This window comes from Ammospiza nelsoni, chromosome 3 (genome assembly GCF_027579445.1).
Source record: "Ammospiza nelsoni isolate bAmmNel1 chromosome 3, bAmmNel1.pri, whole genome shotgun sequence".
In the NCBI taxonomy this organism is placed as follows: Eukaryota; Metazoa; Chordata; class Aves; order Passeriformes; family Passerellidae; genus Ammospiza; species Ammospiza nelsoni.
This window is the reverse complement of record NC_080635.1, coordinates 19,530,128-19,555,658: the sequence shown is the minus strand read 5'-3', so window position 1 is coordinate 19,555,658 and position 25,531 is coordinate 19,530,128. Positions and strand designations below refer to the sequence as shown.

At 39.6% G+C, this 25,531-nt stretch overlaps 2 protein-coding genes across 5 annotated transcripts in view; both read left to right on the top strand.

Annotated features, from left to right (window-relative positions):
• The window catches only part of MARK1 (microtubule affinity regulating kinase 1), a 57,485-nt gene extending 39,640 nt beyond the window's left edge, over positions 1-17,845 (top strand). Inside the window, exons 10-18 of one of the 4 annotated variants that reach the window (XM_059467736.1) lie at positions 1,569-1,668; positions 2,288-2,400; positions 3,645-3,798; positions 4,848-5,041; positions 7,656-7,756; positions 9,885-10,043; positions 10,864-11,118; positions 13,625-13,669; positions 15,746-17,845. In XM_059467736.1, coding sequence (XP_059323719.1) covers positions 1,569-1,668; positions 2,288-2,400; positions 3,645-3,798; positions 4,848-5,041; positions 7,656-7,756; positions 9,885-10,043; positions 10,864-11,118; positions 13,625-13,669; positions 15,746-16,100 — 1,476 coding nt within the window. In that variant the 3' untranslated portion in view covers positions 16,101-17,845. The remainder of the gene's footprint in view (positions 1-1,568; positions 1,669-2,287; positions 2,401-3,644; positions 3,799-4,847; positions 5,042-7,655; positions 7,757-9,884; positions 10,044-10,863; positions 11,119-13,624; positions 13,670-15,745) is intronic. The other 3 variants (XM_059467738.1, XM_059467739.1, XM_059467740.1) reach the window with 3 other exon arrangements.
• A 2,338-nt stretch (positions 17,846-20,183) lies between these two features.
• On the top strand, positions 20,184-23,994 carry C3H1orf115 (chromosome 3 C1orf115 homolog). The gene is made up of 2 exons (XM_059469509.1): positions 20,184-20,955; positions 23,223-23,994. Exons 1-2 carry the CDS (start codon positions 20,656-20,658, stop codon positions 23,340-23,342), a joined length of 420 nt encoding a protein of 139 aa, XP_059325492.1. The 5' UTR covers positions 20,184-20,655; the 3' UTR covers positions 23,343-23,994.
• The last annotated feature ends 1,537 nt before the right edge of the window (positions 23,995-25,531 follow it).

The window sequence follows — 25,531 nt, the reverse complement described above, 5'->3', positions numbered from 1 at the left end:
TGACTGAAAGCCCAGCAGAACTTACACAAATGTAGTATTGATCCTGGAATTGGATTGTTTGTGTCGCTTCAGAATGCTTAATTGTAAGAGCCTGTTGAAGAGTTGTACAATAACTCAGTGTGCCTCTGAGATCATGTATTTAAAAGGCAGAAGCTAGCAGAAATGTAGATGGAAACAGAAAGCAGATTACATAGAACTCTAGATCCACCTACTGAGGAGACATGAAAAACTGTTAGTGGGAATTTCCAGGCTTGCTGGTTCATTCAAGAAGGATAAAGAAAAGGGAGGTAGAATTTGAGCAGTGGTTTCTATCATCCACTTCATCGTGCTTAAACTTCAGATTTATTTAACAGTATCTTTACAAAATTATGATTGCAGAGAGTGCATAGTACGCTTTGGGGAGTCTCTTCTGTTCCTGCAAGACTACAAATACATAACCCAAGTCTGTTGTCAAGTAGACTTATGCTCTATATGTCAGAAATACAGTATAGCAGTATGTGTTCACCATCCCTCCCTCTTTATCCCCTCAAAAGCCAAAAAATCAGTTCCATTATAGAAAAAATCTTTAGGTGTTATTGTCAGCAAAATGTTAATTGGCACAAAGTTCTGTATTGTTCTTGTAAGGGTACAAATTACAGGGTCTGTAATTTGACAGCAGCACTACATACAAAGAATTTGGTTATATCAATGGAAAATTGAGTCTTCGGCTCTTTGTGAGAAATAACTTAATTTAGTGTTTGTGAGGCAGATTTGGAGCCTGTGGGAAACTTGACTTGCTGGCATTTGTTTTGTTCTTGTGTCCATGTAGTGAGCAGTATTAGCATCTGCCCCTGAAGAGACACGCGTGCCAGTTGCTGTAGGAGGAAAAATTATTTTAGCTGTTTGAAGATGAATATGCTCTTAAAGGAAAAATTGTGATGGTTAGGGATTTTGGGCAATCAATCTTGAAGGCCTACAAACAGATCCAGGCCACAGCAGAAGGAAATTTTCCGAAGAAGGCAGGAGAAACTTTTGAAGTAAATAACTGCATGTTATAGCGTTAAGAGGCATTTGTCCCTCCAGCCAAACATATTTAGGTCAAGTGCAGTGAACAGATCCATAGGAAAAAATGACCAGTTGGCATCGTGATCTTGAAACTAATGACTGTAGGAAGCATCAGCACTTTACTGAATTATACCTTAGTTTTTAAACACTTCCTTTGCTATTATTCAAAGGAGCTCTTTATCATGATAGAGCTGGTATTGCATTAGCATCTTAGGATGTTAACAAAGAAGAGCACATGGAAGCGATGGAACAAAATGAAGGATTCTGTTTTTCAGTGGTTTTTTCTGGTATTTTAGTCAGGGTGGTTGTATAGGGAATGGTAAATAGGAGGAATGAATTTATGGGAGCATAAGGATGTGGAAGATAAAAGAAAAATAAGACATGAGGAGAAAAGGTATGAGGGAAAGAGCAAGCAGCATTCAGATTATTGTGAACTTTAAATTGCTTTTCATCAGATAAGCTAGCACAAGTGTAATGGGGTATGGTAAAGAGCGTGTTGGCCTAAAGCTCTTTTATTTTCTTAGCAAATCATGAAGGATCGGTGGATGAATGTTGGCCATGAAGAAGAAGAACTAAAGCCATATACTGAGCCTGAACCAGATTTCAATGACAACAAAAGAATAGGTAAGACTTTCAGAAGAAGGGTGTTACATTTGGTGCACACAGGCAGTTTTATCTTGGAAGGCAAACTAAGCTCTTACAAACTTGACCTACAATCTCATCATACAAGTAAAATGCATTCTTTTTATTTAAATGAGAAATTCCATTACAATGGCCTCCTTATGACTACTTTTGTGACTTCACTGAGCTGACATGAATCTTGAAATTTAGTTTGAAGCACAGCAAAAGACAAATAAGACTACAGAATTTAACAGACTGAAAGAGGCAGATTTTCTTATGGAGGCAACACTTCTTGCCCACCATGGTTAGAGAAAGTAACTGTTTTGGCCCAGTAGCTATTCATAGTTTCTCTTTGCCAGTGCTTTATTTGTTGTTGAATAACATTGAATGTTTTATAAATTAGTTCAGAGTTGTGTAATGTAGTTGGGAGTTTTCAAGACAAAAATAAGAAGGAGAGGAGTTAGTAGCATTTTCTATTTTTGCACAGCAAGAAAACCTCACTGGGTTGATTTGAATCTTAGTTACTTGTAAATTTAAGGCTATTTTTCTGTTTTCACTGTTCTTAAGTTGTCAGTAAACCCAAACACATTCTGCTGATATATCTGGCTCTTTTTACTTTTAGACATTATGGTCACAATGGGCTTTTCAAGAGAAGAAATCCATGAATCTTTAGTAAACCAAAAGTATGATGAAGTCATGGCCACTTACCTGCTTCTAGGTAGAAAACCACCTGAAGTAAGTGCTGTTTACATTTTCTGGTTTGGCCTTTATATGTTGCTGGGTTGAATGCTGGTTTTTTTTTAATTATTTTGTAACTTTTTTTTCATTGTGATTGATAACTTATGAATGTCTTTCCCTTTTCATATCCTCTTGGATATCTTGCTAGTTCCGATATGAAGAAATAAATTAAATCCTCCAGTATGTTCATGTTTGCTTGTAAATGTGTTGAATTGTTTTTTTAAAAACCTGGCTGTTAATCTGAAGTGTCATGACTTTTAATTGCTGAGTTTTCTTCTTGTCGTGTATGTTTTCAGTTAAAATCTGAAATAGTTAATAACAATTATTTTTCTGGCTACCCAGATGTGACATCCTTTATTTCTCAGAAATATGCTCATCCTTTCTCACTCATATACTGTTTTATAATATATTGAATTATTCAGTAAGTTATTGCATTGTAGTAATTAATAGATTTGTGGCAGAAAATCTTGTGATTGTTTTGGAACTGGAATGATCTGTACATCTTTTAGACCACATGGATTTTTCAAGAAATCAAAGACCGAGGCTTTCTTTTTGAAGGAATTTTTTTCCCTGCTGCTTCGTTGGCCTTCCTTCAGTTCCAAGAAAGTGTGGATCTGATATGTGCATCCTTGAGTGCATTTTCTCACATTTCTGAGCCAGAATTCCCTTCTGATGGCAGAGCATGGAGGGAATTGGTCTAAAATAATTTTGGCTCAAATTGCTTGGAAGAGGGTATTTGTCTTTTCCTCTGCATTTACATAGAACTTAGGCTTCTTAAAGATGAACAAATCAGTGGCTGAGATACAGACTTTATAAAGATGTTTTGAAAGCCAGAAAGGATCCTTTAGTCAGTACTTGCTTTTTTAGTCCTTCTGACTCAGTCCGGTGCATTTTAAAATTGTTCTGGAGCTATGAATGCTCTTAGGATTAAAAATAAAATTTAAAAAGTCAGGGAAAACCACTCTATGGCTTTGGTTTTAAAATAGCACCATTTTTGTTTCTGTCATGATCCTTCTAATTTTGTTTTGAGCATTCATTAACTATGTAGGTTTAGCTGTGTGTTTTTAAAGCACATTAAACAGAGATGAAATTATAAAATTAAACTTGAAGAATATTCAATTCTGGATACAATGTTAAATTTTGTAAAGTGCCTTTGATTGGAACTTTTTGCTTTATAATGCTATAGAAGTACCAGTAGTGTTGAATTTTGTTTATGCTTTGAAAACCTGTTTTCCTTGTAGTTTGAAGCAGGTGATTCCTTGTCCAGCAGCAACTTGGGTCAGAGGTCTCGCCCCAGCAGTGACCTCAACAACAGCTCGGTGCAGTCCCCCGCTCACCTGAAGGTCCAGCGGAGCATCTCCACCAACCAGAAACAGCGTCGCTTCAGCGACCACGGTGCGGATGGCATTCCAACAAGTGAACTTACAGACACAGCTCAGTGGGAATGGGCAGGGTTTGTAAGCCTGGCAGGGCCCCCACTCTGTGCATTTGTTGTGCAGCTGATCGGGATGTGTGTCTGTATGAAGGTTTCCGCAGTAAATCTGGATCCGCGCACCTCACAGATTTAGTTCTTTGGACTTGTTACTTGGTTGACTCACTAAATGAGACACTGAGGGTGTTTTGTGCTTAGGAGCTAATGGCAGTTATTGCTCTGGATAACCCCAAGGGCAGCACACCAATTATTTTATCATGACATTTGGCTATGGGGCTGAATTGTTTGCTTCCAAGGAACAACAAATTTATTAAGTATTCAGGAAACATTTTCAGGTGAAAATTATTCTATCAAAAGAGAATACTTATTTGAAACATTAAATGAAAGATTATTTTTTCCCTTAGTTGTCAAATTGCTATAAACATTTCTAAAATGTTTTGCCCTTTTCTCTGCCTAATTTACATTACTGTTTCCTGCATTTTGTTAGCTGATATGATTTTATTTCAAAGGAATGTAAAAGTCTGCTGATGGAGGTGTTTTCCCAAAACATTTTAAAGAATGATGAGGGGAAAATAAGTGTGTTATTTTTCAAGTATAGACATGCTTGTAAACAAAGTAGGCCTAGGGTTTTCAGGGGAAAATAATATTTCATAGTATTTAGAAGAAAAGGTATACAGAAAAAAGTACTAAAATATTTGAAAAATATATTTTAATTCCTTTTTTCATAATCCTGTACAAATTGCATGGATTTAAAATGATAATTTAAATGCTCTTCTAGGTTTTACATATTGATGTGAAATAGGAAGTAATTCTGAACTGCAAATTGGAATTGAAGAGAGAGTAGGTAAAAAGATCACAGCTTGATTTAGTAGGTTGGTCTGTGTGCTGAGTTTGCCGTCTGAGTTGTTCAAATGCTTTTTTTGGACTCAGGGAATTATATTTAGGCTACTTTGGCCAAGAAAAATGCAGTGATTATTTTTAGGTATTTATTAATTCTATTTTTATTTGGCAGTTGGCCCCTCAATTCCTCCTGCTGTGTCATACACAAAAAGGTCTCAGGCAAACAGTGTGGAAAGTGAGCAGAAAGAGGACTGGGACAAGGATGTCTCACGCAAACACGGCAGCACTACAGTAGGATCCAAAGGAGAGATGGCTGCAAGTCCACTTGTGGGTCCAGAAAGAAAGAAGTCAAGTGCAGTTACCAGTGTGAGTTGGGTGTGCTTTTGGCTTGTTATATTTATTTTTCCCTATTTAAACAAAATGTGCAGCACAAGATTACTATAGACATAATGGGTACTGAATAAGCCACTAAGTCTATTTCTGGTAACTTTTACTGGCAGACAGAAATAGGCTACAGTAGACGCCTTTTAAAATAAACCTTTCCCTTCCCCCTCAACTTTACTTTTTCTAACACTAACATAACAGTAAACATGAGAATGTCTGCACTTGGGCAAACTTCAGTTTCTGTCAAGAAAAATACTGGATATTTAAGGAAAGAACATGAGAATGGAGCCAACATGGGGTACTCTTTTTCTGGTTTCTAATGTTTGTCTGTCTACAGAGGAAGTCAAGGGACTTCTGATTTAGGGATTTCATCTGATTAATCCTACATAATACCTCTCTTGAACTTTCTCTGTAAATTTGGTTGTTGGGTTCTCTAAAACCACCTGATTTTGAGCTTCAAAAATGGAGTGAGATGAGTTGGAACAACCCACTTGTTCCCTGGTGCATGTGCCTGCTAATGTGATTTACAACCTGGTTGTTGTATTAAGGAACTGAACTAAGAAATGAATAATTTCTTAATGCTTCTGTTACAATATTCTCAGTTCTGTAAACTGCTATCATATTACTGCCTCAAACACCTTTGTTCCAAATTGGAGAGTCTGTCTCTTCTACTGTGAAAGCATCTACTTGGCCTTTTGGTAATTCATGTGCAGTAGGATTGATGTTTAGGGTTCACAGTGAAAAAATTTAAACACTGCATGGTGTTTAAACAGCTACTTAGGAGCAGGAGTTCATGTGAGGAGAAAAAAATATGCATGAATCATGATTTAAGATTCAAGTATACTTTGTGCTATTAAGGAGACATGGTCTATTAAATACAAAAACTCTTGCCATCTTTTAGTACACTTGACTGGCAGCAGGAATTCTCATTGTCCTTTGAGATTTGGTGTGCTTCCATCTTGGATGTTCTGGAAAGATGATGTGCATTTCTATTAGGATTTTCTGAAAGCAAAATAAATGCTGAAGTTCATTTAACTCCTAATGTTCTGCAGGCTGTGTCTGCTATACATCTGCACGCACTTTAATTTTTTTTTTTTTTTTTTATTTTAAATAGGGTTGTTGTCTCTCCACCCCTGCAAAAATCTTTGAAATTATGGTTGTGTGGATTGCATGCAGGAACTTTGAGTCTTCTAAGATTAGATTTCATATCTGAGCTTTTCCAAAATGTCTTGCCCCAAAGCTGATTAGAGTAATGTGTGGTACAAGCTGATATGTCACAAGCATTTCTCTGCTTAGTGAGAACTAATTAAATGGAGTATCTTTGCTGTGAAGAATGAGAAATTTATTTACTTGCTAATGGCAACTTCAATATTTGTGCATTTTTAGCTCTGTTACTATACTGGGGACTTTGAAAGGCTTTGTGATGGGCATGATTAGGGAATATTGGTGTCTGATATTACAACAGTAGTTCAAGGTTGAACAGCTTACCCAGATAGTGAGTACTTTGTTTAAAACTCAAACATTTAAAGTGAAAAAAAACTAATGTGGATAGTTTAAACATACTTTTGTGTAACTTTGAGGGTAACGTGATGTTACCTTCAGAAAGGCAGAATTTCTTGAAAACATATTTATGACCATCAGTCATATTTGTGTGACTCAGGGGAGTTGACTTTCAGAAACAGTTATTGCAGTTGTTAATCTTCCTTACAGTTGGCTGTAAAGCAGTTTATTAAGTGATCTTTGTGGGTTCATATTAATGCTGAAAAGCTGCAGGTGAGAGAGACCTAAACATAGTAAATCTTGCAGAGTTTGTGATGTCCTACAGTACCTGAGTCTGGGCTATTTGAAATCATTTGCCAGCAGGTATCAGAATGTAATGTTGGCACAGCGCAACCTCCCCCACCCCAAATTCAGTATGTAGTGTATTGAAAATGAGAATTGTATGTCATGTACTAAAGCGAAGCCTTCAGTAGCTAACCTGTGCTTGGTCGGGATGGAAGAGTACGTTTGTGCTTATTTTAGGAAGTCTGTCCAAATTGAAATTAGCAACAGAAAAAAATACCATCAGTATTTTTGCAACAAGAAGTGTTTGTCATGTTATTTGCATCATAATTTCTGGGTTGACTGACATAGATTGATAGTATTTCCCTTTTCCTCTTGAAAGCTCTTTTGACGGGGGCAACAAACCAGAGTGCTTGTTGGAAAATTATGCTGTGCAGGAAAACCTTTCATTCAGCCATAGGTGTGTTCTCTAGGATCCCAGTTTATTTGATCCCAGGGACAAACAATACAGGAATACAGTATGTGGGAATTGCATAATAATACTTAGTAGTGTGTGTCAGCAAAATTACACTTCCTTGTGTTCTGTCAGTGTATTCTCAGTGGTGAAGTAATGAGATGGTGAATGAGCTGTTGGAAAAAACAGCTGATGATATAAGTGATTTGTGTTGACAGAGTGACTTAGTACATTTGAATGCATTAACAATATACATAAGTAGCTGGAACATTGTTTTGATTTGCTTCTTCCAATGCTTAGATTTTTGTCCAATATATATACAGTAGAAAGTATTTAACTTTAATCTTAATCCTCTTCTAGAATAATGTGTTTTCTGGCAGTGGAATGACAAGGAGGAACACTTATGTTTGTGAACGTTCTTCAGATCGCTATTCTGCAATACAGAATGGGAAGGACAACAGGTATTGTTCACCTTTCCTTGTTTATTAGTTTGGGTACAAGAACTGAATCACAATGTGAAATACATAAAGTCCGAGTGAATGTTTTTATCTTCCACTGCTGCTTCTTTGATTGCAATGAATTTTTAAGCTAAATGTGTCAGTCAGCCTTTGCTTCTTTTTATGGGCACATTAATTACTGAGGGTTGTCTTCCAACACAGGAGGAAGTAATTGTGCTAACAACTAATTGCTCAGTGGGCAGTTGTGCTGTGGAGAGCTTCAGATGGATCACTCTGACAGTGTAGCCTGATCCTTTTTAATTTCTCCCCTAACCACTCAAAAAGCTGAAATGGTTAAAATTTGTCAATTGCTTTCAAAAGAAGTTTTTGGCCTAAATAGTATTTTCATAGTGATGGTAACCAGTTTGTGTCTGTTTGTGGGATGACTATGAAGCTGAGTTTAGTATGTTTTGTTGAGTAGTATTGTGTTTAACGCTGCCAGTTAGTCTTTTTTTGAAAATCTTTTGTTCATCCTTAGTGTTATTTAACCCCTGTACTTGACTGAAAAATAAAATACTGGCTTTAATGGAGTGTAATAAAAACTGGATTTTTAAAATTGAGACTCAAATAACAGCTCTTACTCTGATGCTTTTCAAGCTATTCTAATAAAACAGTTACTGTAAAATGAATAAAAAACTCATAGCATGAAGTAGCATAATCTAGTGAACTAGTTTTCTTTTGTTTTCCATCATAATGTTTGAATTTTTTAATGATGCATAAAATTTTGGAAATAAGAAGTACAGGGTTGTTCATTTACAGTAAAATTATGAGCTGTGGAACATGTGAAAGACAACTATTTAATCAACACTTCAAATTAGTTTTCTGCTTTTTAATGTACTTCCTTAAGGCATTTTAATTTGAAATTATTGGACGGGTGCTTTCAAAAGTGTTTTCCCAAACACTTTTGGTTTTTTGTATATAGTTTCAAGTATTTGAACAAAGGTAGTAAAAATACTTCTCTGGAAAAAAAACCAAACAGATAACAGATATTTCTTAGATAGACCATTATAATATGTATTACAATGCTTTTCTGATCTGACAAAGGTATTTTTCTTTCAAGAGATTTAATACATAAAATACTGTCAAGAAAAGGGACTTTTCCCGAAGTTTTTCATTTTACAGTTGATTTTTTTATATAGTATTGAAAGATCCCTAATCCTTGTTCCTTTCATGTGTGCAGTGAATATTGTGCTCAGTTCTTGGAGCATATTCTGAAAACTTAAGAAGAATTTTCTTTTGAGTGATATTATTTGCCCTTCCTACAAGATGTTATTTTGCAGTTGAATTTGGATTTGGTGCAGCTGAATGTCTTGTGTCATCGAATTATTCATCTGAAGTCTGTACCTCTTTGCTATTGATATTTAGCTGTGGGACTCCAGTTGCTAATACATTATTAATGCAATTTCACTTATGCTTGTAGAGGCAAAGCTGTGTTTTGCCTTAATTCGTTTGACTTTTGTTTTAAAAATTAATGGCACAATACTTTCGCCACTACTTTCATCTTTCTTGCCACTTAAGGAAGGAAAAATGAAAGTACTGATAGAAGGAACTGTACATTGAAAGGGTTGACCCAGCCCAGCAGCATCTGGAGGACGCTGTCCAGAGGTAGACAATTTGGTCCTTTAAAAACCAGTCACTTCCAAGTGATAATGTGACAGCAGTTCCACTTGTTTCATGTTTTAGATGTTTGTTTTAACTACAAGTAAGAGTATTCACAAAAGGAAAATCTGTTTAATCAATCTTTGTGAATTTCTTTTTCAGTATTTTTTAATTATGTCCTGGTATTCATTGCAGTCTTTCTTCATTACTTTGAATAATGTGTGTGTAAGCTTTAATTGTGGGAGCAAAGAAAAGGCCTGACTTAACGTATATGGAGAATTCATTTATGGATTAACATAATTTTTTTTGAGTTTTGCATTCTTTACTTTAGCTGACTCAGGTGGCTTGGTTACCCAGTCTTCTGTTTAATTAAGCAGTACTGCTGAGTTCTAAAAGAATAAATTAGTTCTTTTCTCTCTTTTTTGTAAGGGGTTTTACACTAACCTTTCTTTTCCCATTTGTCCATCCCTGCTGCCTTGCTACCATGGAAAAGCCTGACAGAAATGTCTGCAAGCAGCACATCCTCTGCAGGCTCTGCAGTGGCCTCTGTCTCTACACGCCCTCGGCATCAAAAGTCTATGTCCGCCTCTGGTCACCCTATCAAAGTCACACTGCCAACCATCAAAGATGGTACTGAAGCTTACCGACCAAGGTAACAGATTGGTGGGCATTTCTTTTTTGCTGTGCACTTCAGAAGTGCTCTTGTTCAGTTTGTGACAGACATCAAAGTGTTTGTAATCCAGTCAAAACTGCCACATTGCGTTCTGGTTTTAAACAGGAGCTTGCTCGAGTATTGTGGGTATTAAATGATGGTTTAAACCTGATGTTGTGCAGGGCACATGTTTGTATACAGTTAAAGAAATTCCTTGACTGCCTCCCTCCAGAGACTTCTCAGAAACTTAAGTAGTTAAAAATTTGACTACTTTAGATGGGATTGTACAACATAGGCCACCATAAATTGAAATGAAATACTGGAATGTAGACATTTCTGATTTGTAGATTGCTAAACTCGTTGTTGTCTAAAAGCACCATGGTATAGTTGTTCTTTCTATTAACTGCCTGAATAGTTTTAGACACTTATTTCTGTCAGGTTATGATTTAAGAAATACCATGAAGTTTTTTGGGAGTGCATTAAGGGTATTAATGAACACATTTTTCCAGAAGAATGCTGGGGGCACCTTCAGATCTCGCTACACACTTTTTTAACTTTTTTCCTTTTGTCTTATTATCTGTGTATACTTTTTTCAAGTATATATACATAGTATATCTCAGCTCTAATACCTGAGATAGAAATAAGAGATATTTTCATTGTAAAATCAAACCAAGGATGAATCCTAAGAGCAAATGAGTAGCACATTCAGTTATTTAAAAGAATCAAGAGCAGGGTTTCTTTCCCATCTTTGTGAAACAGTTGTCATGTAGGAGGGCTTTTAGCCTGGTCTTTCTCGTTATTTATGCTTCTGTTTTCCCAGCAGTGCAACTCAGAGAGTGCCTGCTGCCTCCCCATCTGCTCATAGCATCAGCACCAGCACTCCAGACCGGAGCCGCTTTCCGCGGGGCAGCTCCAGCCGCAGCACGTTCCACGGGGAGCAGCTGCGGGAGCGGCGCAACGCCACCTACAACGGCCCGCCTGCCTCGCCCTCCCACGAGACCGGCGCCTTCGCGCACGCCAGGAGAGGGACGTCCACGGGCATCATCAGCAAGATCACCTCCAAGTTCGTTCGCAGGTTGGTACCTCGAGTTTCAGGAGAAAAAAGAATCACAAAAGCCCAGCCTGTAAGCAGGACTTTAATACAAAGTCTTTGACAATTTCCAGTTTAACTCTGAAATAAATATAAATTTAGTTAGAGTGCTGCTTTGTTTGTGTGTTCCTTCCAGAATCTGCCTTGTTTCACTTCTGTATATATATTGTAACCATTGTTTGACCAGCTCTTCTTCTTTACCTTAAAGGAACAAGAGAAGGCTGGTCAAAAGGGGCTTTTACCCCTGTTTCACAGCTGTGATACAATTAAAGTAAAATCAAATTCATTTAAATATTGAAAAGAGTGACTTCAAAATAAGTAATTATTTTACTTTTTTACTTTTAATTTTACTTTATTTACTTTTTTAATTGGATGCAGTTTGTTGCAAGGATGATATTTACAATCACTTAATTGCTGTGCATAAAAGGGGTACATGTTCACAAGTTATTTCAGGTAATTCTAAAATTTGTGAACAAATGAGAAGTTAGAAGCAGGCAGAAATCTGGAGGTGCAGAAACAATAGTATTTCAGTGTCATACAGCCTGTTTTATTATGTCAGCAGCTTCTTCAAATGTAAGTTCAGGTTTCTGAAAGAAGAAAACCCACACATCCTAGATCTGCATTCATTCCTGTGATGATGCGATCAGTAATAATCCTGTGAGGAGAGGTGCTGGGAAAGGTTTACAAATACATTGTTCAAGATCAAATGACTGTTGACTTAGCAATCATAAGAGCTTTTCCAAAAGGGGACGTAATTTTCATTTTGCCTCTTTCTACCAGTGATTTATCTATGAATTTCACCTGGTGAGCTGATAGTGCATCAGTGTGTGTCTAAGTAATACCTCCTATGAAGACCTAAAAAGAAAAAAAGTGTATGAATTATTTTCTTTTTCCAGAAACCTGAACATACAGGATTGTGATCTTCCATTATTGGTATCTCCAGCACTTATATAGTTGTAAGGAGAGAATTGTTCTCTGATTTTAAAGAGCAAAAAATTATTACAGTGAAGCTAGTCAACTGTTGTCAATGTAGATGTCTTAATAGGAAGAAAGGTATTTTCTGTTGAGTAACTAATCAACTTCAAGAGTACAGGCTGCTTTTTTGTGTTGTAGCTCCTTGTTTTTTGCAAGGAATGGTATCTTGACTTTGTTTTTAAGACTTAGATCAAAGAAATAATGTTTACATTATCTTAAAATAGTAAAATTATATTTTAAGTGATGTGTTTAGAATTAAGATACCCTAAATTTATGTATTTTAAATTTATTTTTATTATAGAAGATTTTATACAATTTCCTAGTATGCTTTTATAATGTTAAAAATATATTTTGTCATGGCCTTGCAGGATGTCTGTTTGTTTTGTTACTGGTGATGGTAGGGGTGTTTTTGTTGTTTTTTTTAAATTTTTTATTTTTAATTTGGGTTGTTTAAGACTTAGTGGCTGGGATTACCTGGGTGGAGGTCCAGGGGGTTATTTTTTTGCTGTTCTTGGAGTTAAATCACATAACTTCTGTATTGTTCAAGAAATAATGGTTTAAAACATATTTTTACTAGAATGTGTCATGAAAAACTTTTTTTACTAATTTTTGACAAGGGTAAATGCCTATTCTGGTAAGTATATAAAATAAATGCCTAATGAGAATGCTTAGTGAATAGGGTATTGAAGTATTTTGAATCAATGGTTTATGTCAAATGATACTTCCCTGATCTTAGTTACTAAAGTATTAGTGTCTTGAAAGTATTACATTAATCAGGTAATTGAAATTAGGAACTAAATATTGGTACAGCAGCACTAGGAACATACTTACGTGGCTTACACAATCTGGGAATTTATTTCAAGTTGCTTCACACTAAAAAGATGTAATATAAAACAGTTCCTTGCAAAGCACAGCTCTAATGCAACAAGTTGAAGATAACATTTAATCCCAAATTCTTCGGTAATCTCATTGAAGTCAGTGTAACAGCTGATTTGCCTAAAGTTAAGCAGATGTTGAAGTAACCTTCCTGAACTGGGCTGCAAACGTTTGGTCTCTCAAACTCTTAGGCACATCGTATTGTTAATTGCTTGAGTGTGCTTAAGTGTGGGCTTGTCTCAAAGTGCTTTCAGGGATACAAAAGGCCTGACCCGCAAGGGTGCAGAGTGGAGCCCCCTGGACCACCTTGACCAACTGCTCCTCGGTGCTTGCTGGAGTTACATGTGGCCATTGCTCTGTCTGCTGTAGGTTCAGAACAACATGTTAATTTTGACATCAATTGGGGAAAAAAAATTTAAACAATTACATGTCAGAGCCAGAAAAAAAACTAAGGTGTCATAAAGGGAAACTAAAATTACAGCTGTGGAAAAAATTCTTTTAAATAGTATTAGGCTTAACATTATTATACTGATTCTTTTTTTTTTCGTCAGTAGCTATTTAACATTGTTCTAGGTGTAGGTTTTCTTAACTTTTATTTTTCACCTTTATCATTGAATCTCAACCTTAACTTTGTTTTGAGGGATCCAAGTGAAGGCGAAGCCAGTGGCAGAACTGACACCTCAAGGTGAGGAGTCACTATTAATACTTCGCTCCTAGGTCTTTCAAATCAAGGGATTTCTTAAAGCCTTTTAAATCAGGATGTAAAAGAGAATAGTGTTTAAGTATTCTGTATTTCAAAAATGTTTTCTCTTTGGGGGGAGGGGGTCTTGTTGAGGTCCTTTTTATCCCTCATTTCTGCTTTCTTGCGAAGTATTTAATACAAAAATTTACGTAAGCGTATTCCTTTGAACAGTAAAACCCCCCTGTAGGAGTTTAACCAATCCTTTAGGCACTTAAAATCATGATTTGACTTACAAATATTTAATGTGTTTACTTTTGGTTTCAGTGGACAGTATAAATACTTTGTGTGTCTGTGTGTATATATGCATCTATTAAATTTTTATTATAGTTACATACTGTGCTCATTACTAAAGCTGCTGCTTGCCATAAGTAAACACCTTATAGTCCCTGAGAAACGAACGTTGCTTGATCTAAGAGATAAAGCAAGTGACATTCAGACAGAAGGGTTGGTGACTGCCAAATATTGAATTTCTGTGGCAACCACTGTACACAAATGTATAGATGCTTTTTAACAATAAAACATTCTTCATATGCTCATTTTCCAGTATATCTGCTATTTTGCCATGTTTCTGCTTTTGGTGTGCTTAAGCACAGTACATACCTCTTTATTTTTCTGCTTTGTAATGAACAGGCATTGTAGTTTGCATTCATTCTAAACTGGTCACATGCAGAAAGTATTGATTTCGTTTTCAAAACAGAAAGCCTCTATTAAAAATAAATAAAGAGTACTTTCTTACCCAGATACACTGTATATAATGCACAATGCATTTATCTAAGTTAGCCCTTTTCAATTCAGAGTCTCTTAGCTGTCAAATTCTTGGTTATGGAAAGGGAAAAGAGACTGAGTGTTCAAATTAAGTGTAAAGTTGCTTTCAGCTCTTGCTTTCATTCTCTAGCTTTCTCTGCTTTTTGTCATCCTACAGTGTCTGTTTTGGGCTAAAAAGTCATTTGAGATCTTATCCCTGCTCTATCTCTTAATATCAGTGTGGTTCTCTGGGGGTCACACAAAGTTGAATTAAAAATGCTTATTTTGACTCCTCTCTGAATAATGATGACAGTGTATAGACTTGAAATGAGAGCAGCACCTTTCCCCAGTGATGGATGGGGAGGCCTCAGCATCAGGAGCACCCTGGGGCAAGAGCAGATAACAGCTGACTGTGGAATTACTTTAAAATAATTAGTGCTGGTTCTCAAAATGTTTTCTGCAGTGGAACAAGTAATCTATTTGATAAGGTAGCATCAGACTAAGAGCATTAATTGGAAATTGCTCCCTTGCAATTTTGTCCTTTATCAAATAAAATAGTTTGTCTGTATTTGTAAAATACACATTGCTGTTTCTTACTTGTAAAAGCTGCTGGCCATGTACTCAAATGGTGACCAACAGGCTGTTCACAACCAAATTACAGTCCAAAATCTGCCTCATCAGTTAAAATAAAACATGTTATTATAAGGTCTTTTGACACAGAGAGAGGTCAAAAATCTAAACAAATGCAAAAGGGTTTGGGGGGGGGAGGCAGAATAGAAGGGAGGGAATTAATTAAAGACTTGTGAATTGCAGGGTGGGATTTCTTCCTCTGCTGCTTTTACCGTATGATTTCTGCTTCAGGATTGTGTCCCTCAACTTCAGTTTTGTTGGTGTATGGCATGCTCCAGATCATTAAATCAGCAGAACTTCAGTCATGCTTTTACATAGATTCCACTTTTTTTGGAGCAGTATGGAGTAACGTGTGTCTGCTGCAGTTCCCATTGCATATGTTGTCATCAGAACATTGTGGAGCAGGGGTTTCCAAACTTGCTTTGCTGCGTGCCACTACAGTGGCACAGTGCTGTGCTGAGCACACGCACGCAGCATGTGGGGCAGGGCTGTTCCAGCAGCGTTCATCCACTCTCTGAATTAGCCTTCCCTGACTCGTGGCATCTCAATGGCAGTTTAGAAACCCCTGTTCAAGAACTGTATTTCTCTTCTCTTTCTCAGCTACACTGCTCTGGTTTTGACTTTGCTCTGTGTCACTTGTTCCAGGAGTGTTTCTGGGGAGCCTAAGGACAGAGAGAAGGAGGATAGCAAAGATTCGAAGCCACGCTCCTTGCGCTTCACGTGGAGTATGAAGACCACAAGTTCTATGGACCCAAACGATATGATGAGAGAGATTCGGAAAGTGTTAGATGCCAATAACTGTGATTATGAACAAAAAGAGAGGTTTTTGCTCTTCTGTGTCCACGGTGATGCACGACAAGACAGCCTTGTTCAGTGGGAGATGGAAGTCTGCAAACTGCCACGATTGTCGCTCAATGGAGTTCGCTTCAAGAGAATATCTGGGACTTCTATTGCATTTAAGAACATTGCATCCAAGATAGCAAACGAGCTTAAGCTGTAAAGAGAACCTAAATTCTTTGGGATCAGGGAAGATTCATACATGATCTACACTTTGAATGTACTGGTTTCGCCTAATGTGATTGGCCTGTGAAACTCCCCATGTAGAAATTGCCCTTATTGCAATAAGGTTATACATAGTTATTCAGAATTGTAAAGTTAAATCCAGTATGACCTATATTAAATAACTGTAGCTAAAGAAGTTATGTTCACATGTACAGGTAAGTATATAGAGCATTCTGTTCATTTTATGTTCATAGAGTTGTATAATAAAAAGATGACTGCTTAAATTCAGATCTTGTATAGTTGTCTAGATTTCTGCACAGAAATGTATGTTTGATGCTTTGAGTTGGAAAAGTTCTTCCCTATCATTTACATTTTTGGTGGGTTTTATAAGTCTTACCTCTACCATGCATTTTTTAAAAAACTTGTGTCCTGAGTCAAATGCACAAACTAGTTTTCACAACTGTAGCATGACCATTTTTAATTATTTAAAAATAGTTCATGAGTTGAACCAAAAGTCGATGAGTAATTGGCTTTTGTTCTACATGAGACTGTTCCTGCTTATCTTTGGCTCTTATCTTTGTTAATGGATAGTGTTTAGTTGAAGAAAAGAGACAAATATGTTTACAGTGTTGGCACTTACAGTTTAGAAACTTTGTTCTGCCTTTGGCCACCTTGGAGCTGTGGGAGAACAGAAACCAGGTATAAGTGATTTCTGTCTGCAAATTCCAGTGCTTATTCCCATGGCCCATTAACAAATGTAGCACCAAAATAAAGTACCAGAATAATTTCATTTTAATATCTTGGTATAAAATATCACTTATTTGCTGCCTTCAGAATAATACAAATTCCATTTTATGGAACTCTATTAAGATTGGGACTGTTTAATAGCACAAGATAATCTGAAGTGTTGACCAACTGTGTAAGTTAGTAACACCACCTCAGGAATTAGCTTGGCTTTTGGAACATGTGCCCCCAAAGAATACATGCAATTCCACATAATATTTTACAGCTAAACATACATTGTTTATAATGATAAATTGTTGATTTATGCTTTTGTGGTTGTACAGTTTGTTCCCATGTAACCTGTTTGTGTTTAATATTTTACCAGATTTCTTGTATTTATTCCACATCATTATGCCTGTAATGTGCCGCTTTGTAATTAGGCACTTGCCTACAGAAAAGAAAAAAAAACAGCCCCACATTTTTTTTCCGTCATAATTAATGATTATAAACTATGTAAAACCACTAGTACTGGTACATTTTAATACTTGTTCTTTTGTACTGAATTAACCATAGAGGTTGGTTGTGCAATGTTATTTAATGTCGTAATTACTGTAATATCAACATATGGGCCCCATCTGCACACTCTTGTGAAGAATAGAAAGTTCATTAAGAAATCGTCACTTTAAAAAATAAAAATTAAAAAAAAAAAAAAGCTGTGGTAAACTCTGTAACCCTAAGTTAGAAAGCTGTAAGTGTAGTAAATGTGCCATTCTCTAATGGCTTCTTGACCAAGATGGACTTTACATACTGTACTGTGATGTAGCTTTCCTATGTAACAGTTATGTTCGGAAATGGACGTGTATTGTTGCCTTAGAAAAAGGGTGGTGTTTGGAAAGAAAGAACTGTAGCCCCTTTTCTTTTTTTTTTCATCTGATGTTCATTGAACCAAATCTGATGCAAGTCATCTTGATTCACTGGTGCACTCTATTAAAACTTACTTGAACAGTTCTCATACTAAAATACTTGTTGTTTGCCCTTTATAAAAGCACAGTCATTACTGCAGGTAGCAAAACAGTTTCAAGGTACAGAAGCTCCATCTTCAGCATGGTGTGAATTCTGAATTAGCATTGCACAGATTCAGTGGTCCTGCACTGTTCAGAAACTACTGGTGCTTTAGCATTGCTGAGAAATGGATGTCCAGGTTCTTTTACAGGAATTCACCAAAAATTGATCTGGGGAGGAGGAGGTTGTGTGTCTACTCAATTTACCCATAAAGGTCTATAAATGTTTGATTATTCTTAAAAATACACAACTGGAATGTAACTGTGATGCTAATCTAAGGTCACATGTGAACTTGGTCATGAAACAAAACCCTTTGCCTTTTCAGAAGGTTCAGTGGAAAAAAATATAGGTCATGCTGTGAGACAGTAGATTAAGTACTTAGGAGAGCTTCCCGCTTTACAGGCACTGTTTTTCCATGACTAACTTTGCCCTAGATTGCCACTGGTTTTCTCTGCGCCGTGTAACCAGAGATGTAGCAATGTTCCATAAAAGACACATAGCTTTTCCAGAGGACAGAGCTGACAAATTTTAATTCAGCTTTCCCATGAAACATGGCACTGCCAATTTAATGTTTATATTTCAAAGCAGCTTGCAAATTATGTTCTGTCCAGTGGCTGCCAGCAGTGTGAAAGTGCCCTGATTCCTAAACACTGTGCTCTCTTTTTGCCTTGCTGGAAGACGAGCTGTGACCCACCTCATGCTCTCCATAGCAAATACACCTGGAGCTTCCTCAAGGACACAGTCTGAGTGTAAAAGGTGTAGGTCCACGCAAGTGCAGCATTTGGCTTTCCAAATCTGCTGCCCCAGCAGGAGTAACACAGGAAGATCAGAGAAAGCAGTTCTGAGAAAGGTCTCATGTTTTATTGGCAAGCAGAGTCTTCTTAGTCTGGGATCAGTGAGATGGTGCCTACCCAACCTCAGTGTCTGGTTCTGGGCTCCCTCAACAGCTGCCTTATGCTGGACCTGTTTACTATCAGTTACTCCTTAGGTAAGAGTGGGATAAGCTGCATTTCAGTTCCAAATGTTCCCAACTTCCATGTGGGAGGGAACTGGTGTGGCATTTTATCAGCACAGCTTTAACTTTAGAAATACAAAAGTTTTTAAATGCCACATCAAACTTCCCAGCTTGAGGCAAGGATACGGGTGCCTCAAATCTCCAGGGACCTCATGAATTCAATTGTAATTTGTTGGCAGCATCTCTGGGAGTTATTTGGGATGGGTGGAGGGTGAGCAGTGAGGTTACTGCATGGTTCAGCTAGTCAGGGTTGGGAGGTTTTTTGCATTTCTTGCTTTGAGGTATATCAACATTTCCAAAACTAGTGCATCTCTTTTCACACAGTCCAGTTTAAAAATATTAAAATGTATATAAATCAGTGAAAATACAATAAACAATAATTCCTGGTCCACTGAATGAATGGCATTGCTGGGAACCAAGTGGGGTTATTATGCCATATGGTAGTGGATGATGCTAAAACTCCATGAACTGTTTAGACATGAGGTTTTGGTATCTGGTGTCATACACCTGAGGGTACCTTGGACCTATTCATCTCAGAACATGTTATGATTCCCCTGCCACCGTGCAAATGGAGACACTAAATCTCAGCTGAGAGATGTATTCTGTGAGGTTTTTGATAGTTGAGTTCTGGAAAGGGAAGCAAGCTTACAAGGTACAAACCAAGTCTGTGGGGAAAGGTCTGCCTCTCTTGGGAAGATAGGGAAAAATTATCTACCTCAGAGCTTGTCATTTATTGGGATAGAGCTCTTCTCCTGTAGTGACAGTCCTGAGACTTAGTTCACACCTTCCACCCTTCAGGGACACGCCCACCCTGTTCTTTACATAGTTCTTTCTGGAGCTGTGAAGGCGGTGAATCACCATCCTTGGGGCAGGTAAGAATGTGAAGTGCAGGATTTACTTTCTGAATGTTACACACACGTCTTGGGGAGATGCGGGTTCAAGGTTTTGTTTCTTAGACTTTTCTTACTAAAGGGGAAAGGTTTAGTCTGTCCCCTTGTTGCATCTGCCTGTCCAAACCTCCATATGCATATCAAATCTTGATAAATACACCAACTGGTTTAATAAATTGTATCTATCCTCCCTGTACAATTATGTGTTTCTTGATGTGCCCTAGCAGAGGAACACCGCTTAGCAGAGGCAGCTGTTAGACTGCAGCACCCCAGCCGCGGAGGTGGGGCTATCACAGCCTCCCCCAGCATCTGGGCAAAGGCACTGAGAAACTTCATCACTTTCGCCTTGCCCAGGGGCATTCGAACGCAGCCCAGGACGCAGAAGAGGCTGTTCATCCGTGGCTTTAGTAGGAACACCTATAACTGAGGGATGTCCAAGGAGCTTGGCCTTTTTCTCTGACGAGGGAAGAGCGTTACCTGCCGTGGGCCGGGGCCGTGCGTGCGGTGCCACGGAAGGATCTTCCGAGGGTCTCGCCGGCCCTCGCAGAGCCGCGGCCGAAGCAGCCCGGGCGCGGTGCGGGGCTGTGCCGCCCCGACAGCGCTCGCCTGTCCCCGCTGAGCTGACGAACTCCAATCGCGGGCTCAGCGGCGGCTCCCGGCTCCCCGCACCGGAGCGGCGGAAGGGCCGGGGTCCGCAGCCGGGGCACCGCCAGCCCACGCCCGCCTGCCCCGGGCCGGGGCGCCTCTTCCCGCGGCCGGCCCGCCCCGGGGAGAGGGCAGCGGCCGCCTCCGGCCACACCTGTGGCGCAGCGGCGGAGGAAGCGCCCGAGGTCGGCGCAGACGGGTCGGCGCCCGAAGGCACCATGACGGTGGGTGCGCGGCTGGGCGCCAAGGTGAGGGGCAGATTCTCCCGCCGCGGGGCCGGCGACGACCAGGTGTCCATCCTGCCCGGCGAGGAGGAGGAGGCGGCGGCGGCGGGGGCCGGGGGCAGCGCGGGGGCCCCGCGGCCGGCGGCGCTGCAGCAGGAGGAGGAGGAGGAGGAGGAGGGCGCCGGGTGCAGGAAGGTGCGCTTCGCCGTCCTGCCCGGCTCCTACGAGCCGCTGCGCCCGCCGCGGGCTCCCGGCAAGCGGCCCTACGGGAAGCGCCTGAAGAAGTACGGAAAGGTGAGGACACAGCGCGCCCTGGACGGCCGGAGCGGGGCCCCTCGGCACGGGGACCCCGGCACGGGGCCTGCGGTACCGGCAGTTCCACGGGGCTCTCGGAATGCCCCTTGTCCCGCAGGCGGTTCGGAGCCAGCGCCTGCTCTGGACCTGCTCGGGAAGGAGCCGGGGCTGCTGGGGCGGGGGAGCGGACGCCGACCGTCTCCTGGATCAAAGAACACAAAATCTGTCTGTTCGAAGTGAAAATGACACTAAGCTGATCCATGTGACGGGGACGGGTGCTGTCTCGCTTGGTTCTGCGTTCCTCGGCGTCATAATTTTAAAACTATTTCTTGAAACTTCCAGTTAATTGGCCTGCATTTTTTGCCTTCTACTGAAGTGCCCGAAAGAAATGGTCAAAAGCCCTGCAGGACATTCCTTGGCCAAGGTGACCCTTTGAAATCACTGCTGTGATTTACAGGGGGGAAAAAAGCAGTTTGTTCTTCATCTGTAACAACAATTTTGGATCAAAGTTGTTCTTTTGCTTTCCTGTGTGGGAAATCACAAGTCCTACAGTCTGGTGGTTTGGTTTTCCTCCCACCGGAAGATGGGTGCCTTTGGTTACAAAACTGCCATGTGGAAGAATTCTATTGTTTTCTCTTGTTCATGTCACTTAAGTACACCTCAGGTATGTCTTGGATGTTCGTAGCAAAAAATAGTTTCTGTGTTATCAGGAGAAACCTGTCTGTTGTCAGGAATCCTTTCCTGCTGCTGACATTACAGATGTCAGCATGAGATATGATTTTCTACTTCATTCTATTAAAAACCCCATTATTTTTGGTAAAGATATGCTTGCTATGTCTGACATGCAGAAAATGCCATTAAGCCTGGCAAAGTTACATTTGAAATTCAGTTTACAGATGTCAACATTGTCAGGAACTGCCTCTCAAATCCTACTGTTTCATAAAGAAATTACCAGAATATTTCATTCTTTCATGAATAATTTGATTCTTTGAGTTCCCAGCGCTGTGTTTTCCAGGTCCCATGCAGTAGGAAGCTGTCTCAAGCCTGTAGGCCTGATCTGTACAGTGCAGTCTTGTGAGAATGGTTGCAGCAGGTCATGACTTTGCTGGTGGTGCTGTTGCTGTTGGCTTTTAATGGTGTTTAGAGCACAGGCCAGTTCTTGGGCACTGTGTTGATCAGATGACATTCCCACAGGGAAGGGTTGCCAGTTTGGCTCTGGCACAAAGAACAGCCCAACAAAGAACAGGTGAGGTCTGGGTGAGTGAAGGGCAGGAAGGGGGAAAGAAGACTCCAGCGTGACATAGTGAGGCAGGGGCAGATGTGGGAAGGGAAGGCCCTGCATCTCCTCCTCCAGCCTCAGGATCTGCCCCCAGGCTCCAGCCACCTTTTTATTTTGGCATCTTAACTCGTTTTGAGTAAGTCTCCATGGGAGTAAAACCAGCAAAGTTTAACCTGTTTTTGCATCATGACAGTTGAAGGTTTTTATGTGCTAGAACCTCTGTAATCCAACTTTAAGAAATCATAAGAATATAATAGATATTGACTGGATTTCACTGATTTAAAAATACTTACTCAGATTTGTTTTTTTCCATGTTATAAGAGGTCATTTTAATCTAGTCCTACGTAACCATAAGGAGTTACTAACAATTAATTTTGATCTTCCTCCAAATCTGACTACATTGTATTTATTCCCCAGTTGAGAGCAGCCACATGAGCAAAAACTATCAAAAATGAAAATTAGATTAAGGTTTTCAGTTAAATAATCCATGGCAAGTTTATTTCTAGTGCAGTATGTAGGTGACTTCCTGAATGTGTACTGATGTGGACCAAAACTTTCTTATTTTGACAAAAAGCAGTGACATTTCCTTAAAAATATTCTCAGTGATTACTGCCCTCTTGTTTACCCTCAGTGATGAGGCACATTATGAACTTCTAGGATTGCTAACATAGTTAGAACATGTAATGTGGGAATTATGTACTTCTAGAAACTAGGGTGAATTTAAACTAATTTTATTCTTGAACAGAATCACATGTAAAAGCCTGGCTTCCTGTGGAGGCTGCATCCGTTCAGTTTAACTATACCCTGTGGGTGTGTAGGCCTATGTAAAAATAGATAGTAAAATGTTTTTCCACCCTTCAGCCCTTGTTAGCTATGGGAGGATTTCATTTTCTGGGGCTGTGACACTGGCTGTTGGAATGATTTTATGTGAAGGTATTTTCTTTCACCTTGTCTTTTTTTTATCCCTTTTTCTCATCTCTCTCCCCAGAATGTCGGGAAGGTTCTGCAGAAGGGTTGTCACTACTTGGTGGTTGGCCTGCAAGGATTAGCAGCAGCCTATTCTGCTCCCTTTGGAGTGTCAGCACACGTGGCATCCTTCGTCCGCTAGCGCAGCTCCCTGTGCCCCACGGGAGAGGACACAAGGCCATTGCTGCCTTCTCAGGATTAAATTTGAGACTTGGATCTGAAAAACCTCTTGGACCAACACCCCTGAGCCTGCACCAGGCCCTTCCCAAGACTGAGTGCTCTTCTCTGAAAAAAATGCTGGTGCTTTGTAAAATCAGATCAAGTCAAAGAAGTATAAGGATGAGAAAATAATCTTTGAATAATTGAACTGAAGTTTGTTTTCAGGCTTGAGTTGGTTTTCCAGAGCTTCCTGCTGTGTGGAAGGGAGCCAAGGATGGATGGAAAAGCAAGTAGATGAGGGAGAGAGAAATGAAGGACAACAGAGGATGGCAGAGCTGCTGGAGAGGTGGAGATGAGTTTGAATAGTGAGAGAAATTGTCAGAGCAGTGGAGGGAACAGATAGCAGAGAATTAGGAAAAGATAGTCTTTGGTTTTCTGAGATTCTGAGTTTGTTGTAGTTTTTCACCTGAGAGGGTTAAGATTATGAGTGTACTTAAAAATATACTTGGACATAAATGGAATGTGGCCTGAGACACGGAGACCTTTGCTACACCATGGTTGTGCATTTCAAACGCTGGACATAACAAGCCTTTAAATAATCATGAGAAAGATGTAAAAATACAGAAAGAAAACAAGGTGTGTATTTGTGATTTTGGGGCATTAAAAGCTCACTGTGATTAACATTTTAAACTTTTCCTCTGCTACTATGAAATCTGCATGTATTTTTTTACTGGGAGTGGAGTTTATATGTGATATACTTGATTCTGGAAGCTGAGCATTTTACACCTAATTCTGTGGTGTTCACCAGGGCAAAAACAAATGTTTGCCAGCTGCATCTGAGAAAAAAAATATACATACAGCATTTGGTATAAGAATGTACAGGTGTGATGTATGAGAATGGGGCCAAATAACCTGCCAGCTCCATCATCATTTCTGCACCTGGAAGCTGTAAGCAGAGGATGTCAATACCAGATAGCTCAGCTCAGTGCTGCAGATGCAGCAGCTTCCATGTCAGACCTCCAGGGACATAAACTATATATTGATGACACAGGAACAAGGTGGGTTATGTGCCTTGAAAATTTTGTGGGTTTTTTTTTTTTTTGTTTGTTTGTTTCTGTCAGTCTTTTGTGGTGGTCGTAACTGACTTCCCTGCTAGCACTTTCTCTGTGTATTATGTATCTTTCTAGTTTTGATGGTGTTTTTGTAATCAAGGAGTTGACTTAACTGGAAAAAAATGCTGTTCACTTGCTTTCTTTGCCTTTTCAGAACAAAGGAGTTTGTATGTCTTGGCAAACCACACTGTATTTCTTTTAAATGTAGCAAATGAATCAGATGGAGGGGGGAGGGGGCGGGGTGTTATGCTCTTTTCTAACTGGACTGTAAATAAAAGCCATGAGATCCATGTCTGTTTTTACCTACACTCCTAAGTAAGCTCACAAAAGAAGAGTTTCTCAGCAGCAACCCAGCCAGCGAGGGGAAGCTGCAGTGTAAACTTCCCCACGTTGCTTTGCCTGTGGCCTCAGGGCCCTGGTAGGACATGATTGTAGCCCAGACCGTGTGGAAATGCTCAGGAACAGCAAGGTGTGGAGATGAGGCTGCAGAGGATCTAAGGCTGCAGAAGCTGGGGTAGAAACAGCCACAAAGGGATTTTGCTCATTGATTTCATACCTTCAGTTGTTTCTCTTGAGCTTTTTTGTGGGGACAGACTGTAGGAATCAAATATCCTCTGAACAGAGAGACATAGCTGTGCCAGGATTTTCCTGGGAAGCTGTGAGAAGCTGTGGGAAACTTAGAGAAAACAATTATTATCTCTCTTTCTGTAACCATTGTTTATAGATACAATTATCCAGAGTGTGCTATTCATAATTCACCAATGGTGTGAGAGGTTTTTACTTTGAGACCAATCAAGTCTCACCTTGGCAAGCCACATTACAAAAGGACCTGCTACTTTCATTAAGCTGGCCTTCAGCCTTCTGATTCCCCTTCTGAAGGATGGAGTCCTTCATTCCGTCTCTGCCTCGACAGCGTCAGACAGACCTGTCCCTCTTGTCTGCCCCACCAGCATGCCATAGGGCTGTTATAATGCAATAAGAACAAGGCTGTCCTAACACCCACATGCCACACCAGCCTGCAGAGTTTAACTTTACATTTTGTTACACCCCTCCATGTTTT

What these genes read in the sequence shown, in the direction of transcription:
- C3H1orf115 (XM_059469509.1), top strand. Translation starts at nt 20,656, where the DNA reads ATGACGGTGGGTGCGCGGCTGGGCGCCAAGGTGAGGGGCAGATTCTCC. An exon ending in GCCTGAAGAAGTACGGAAAG is followed by an intron (nt 20,956 to 23,222) that starts GTGAGGACACAG and finishes CTCTCTCCCCAG; the next exon opens with AATGTCGGGAAGGTTCTGCA.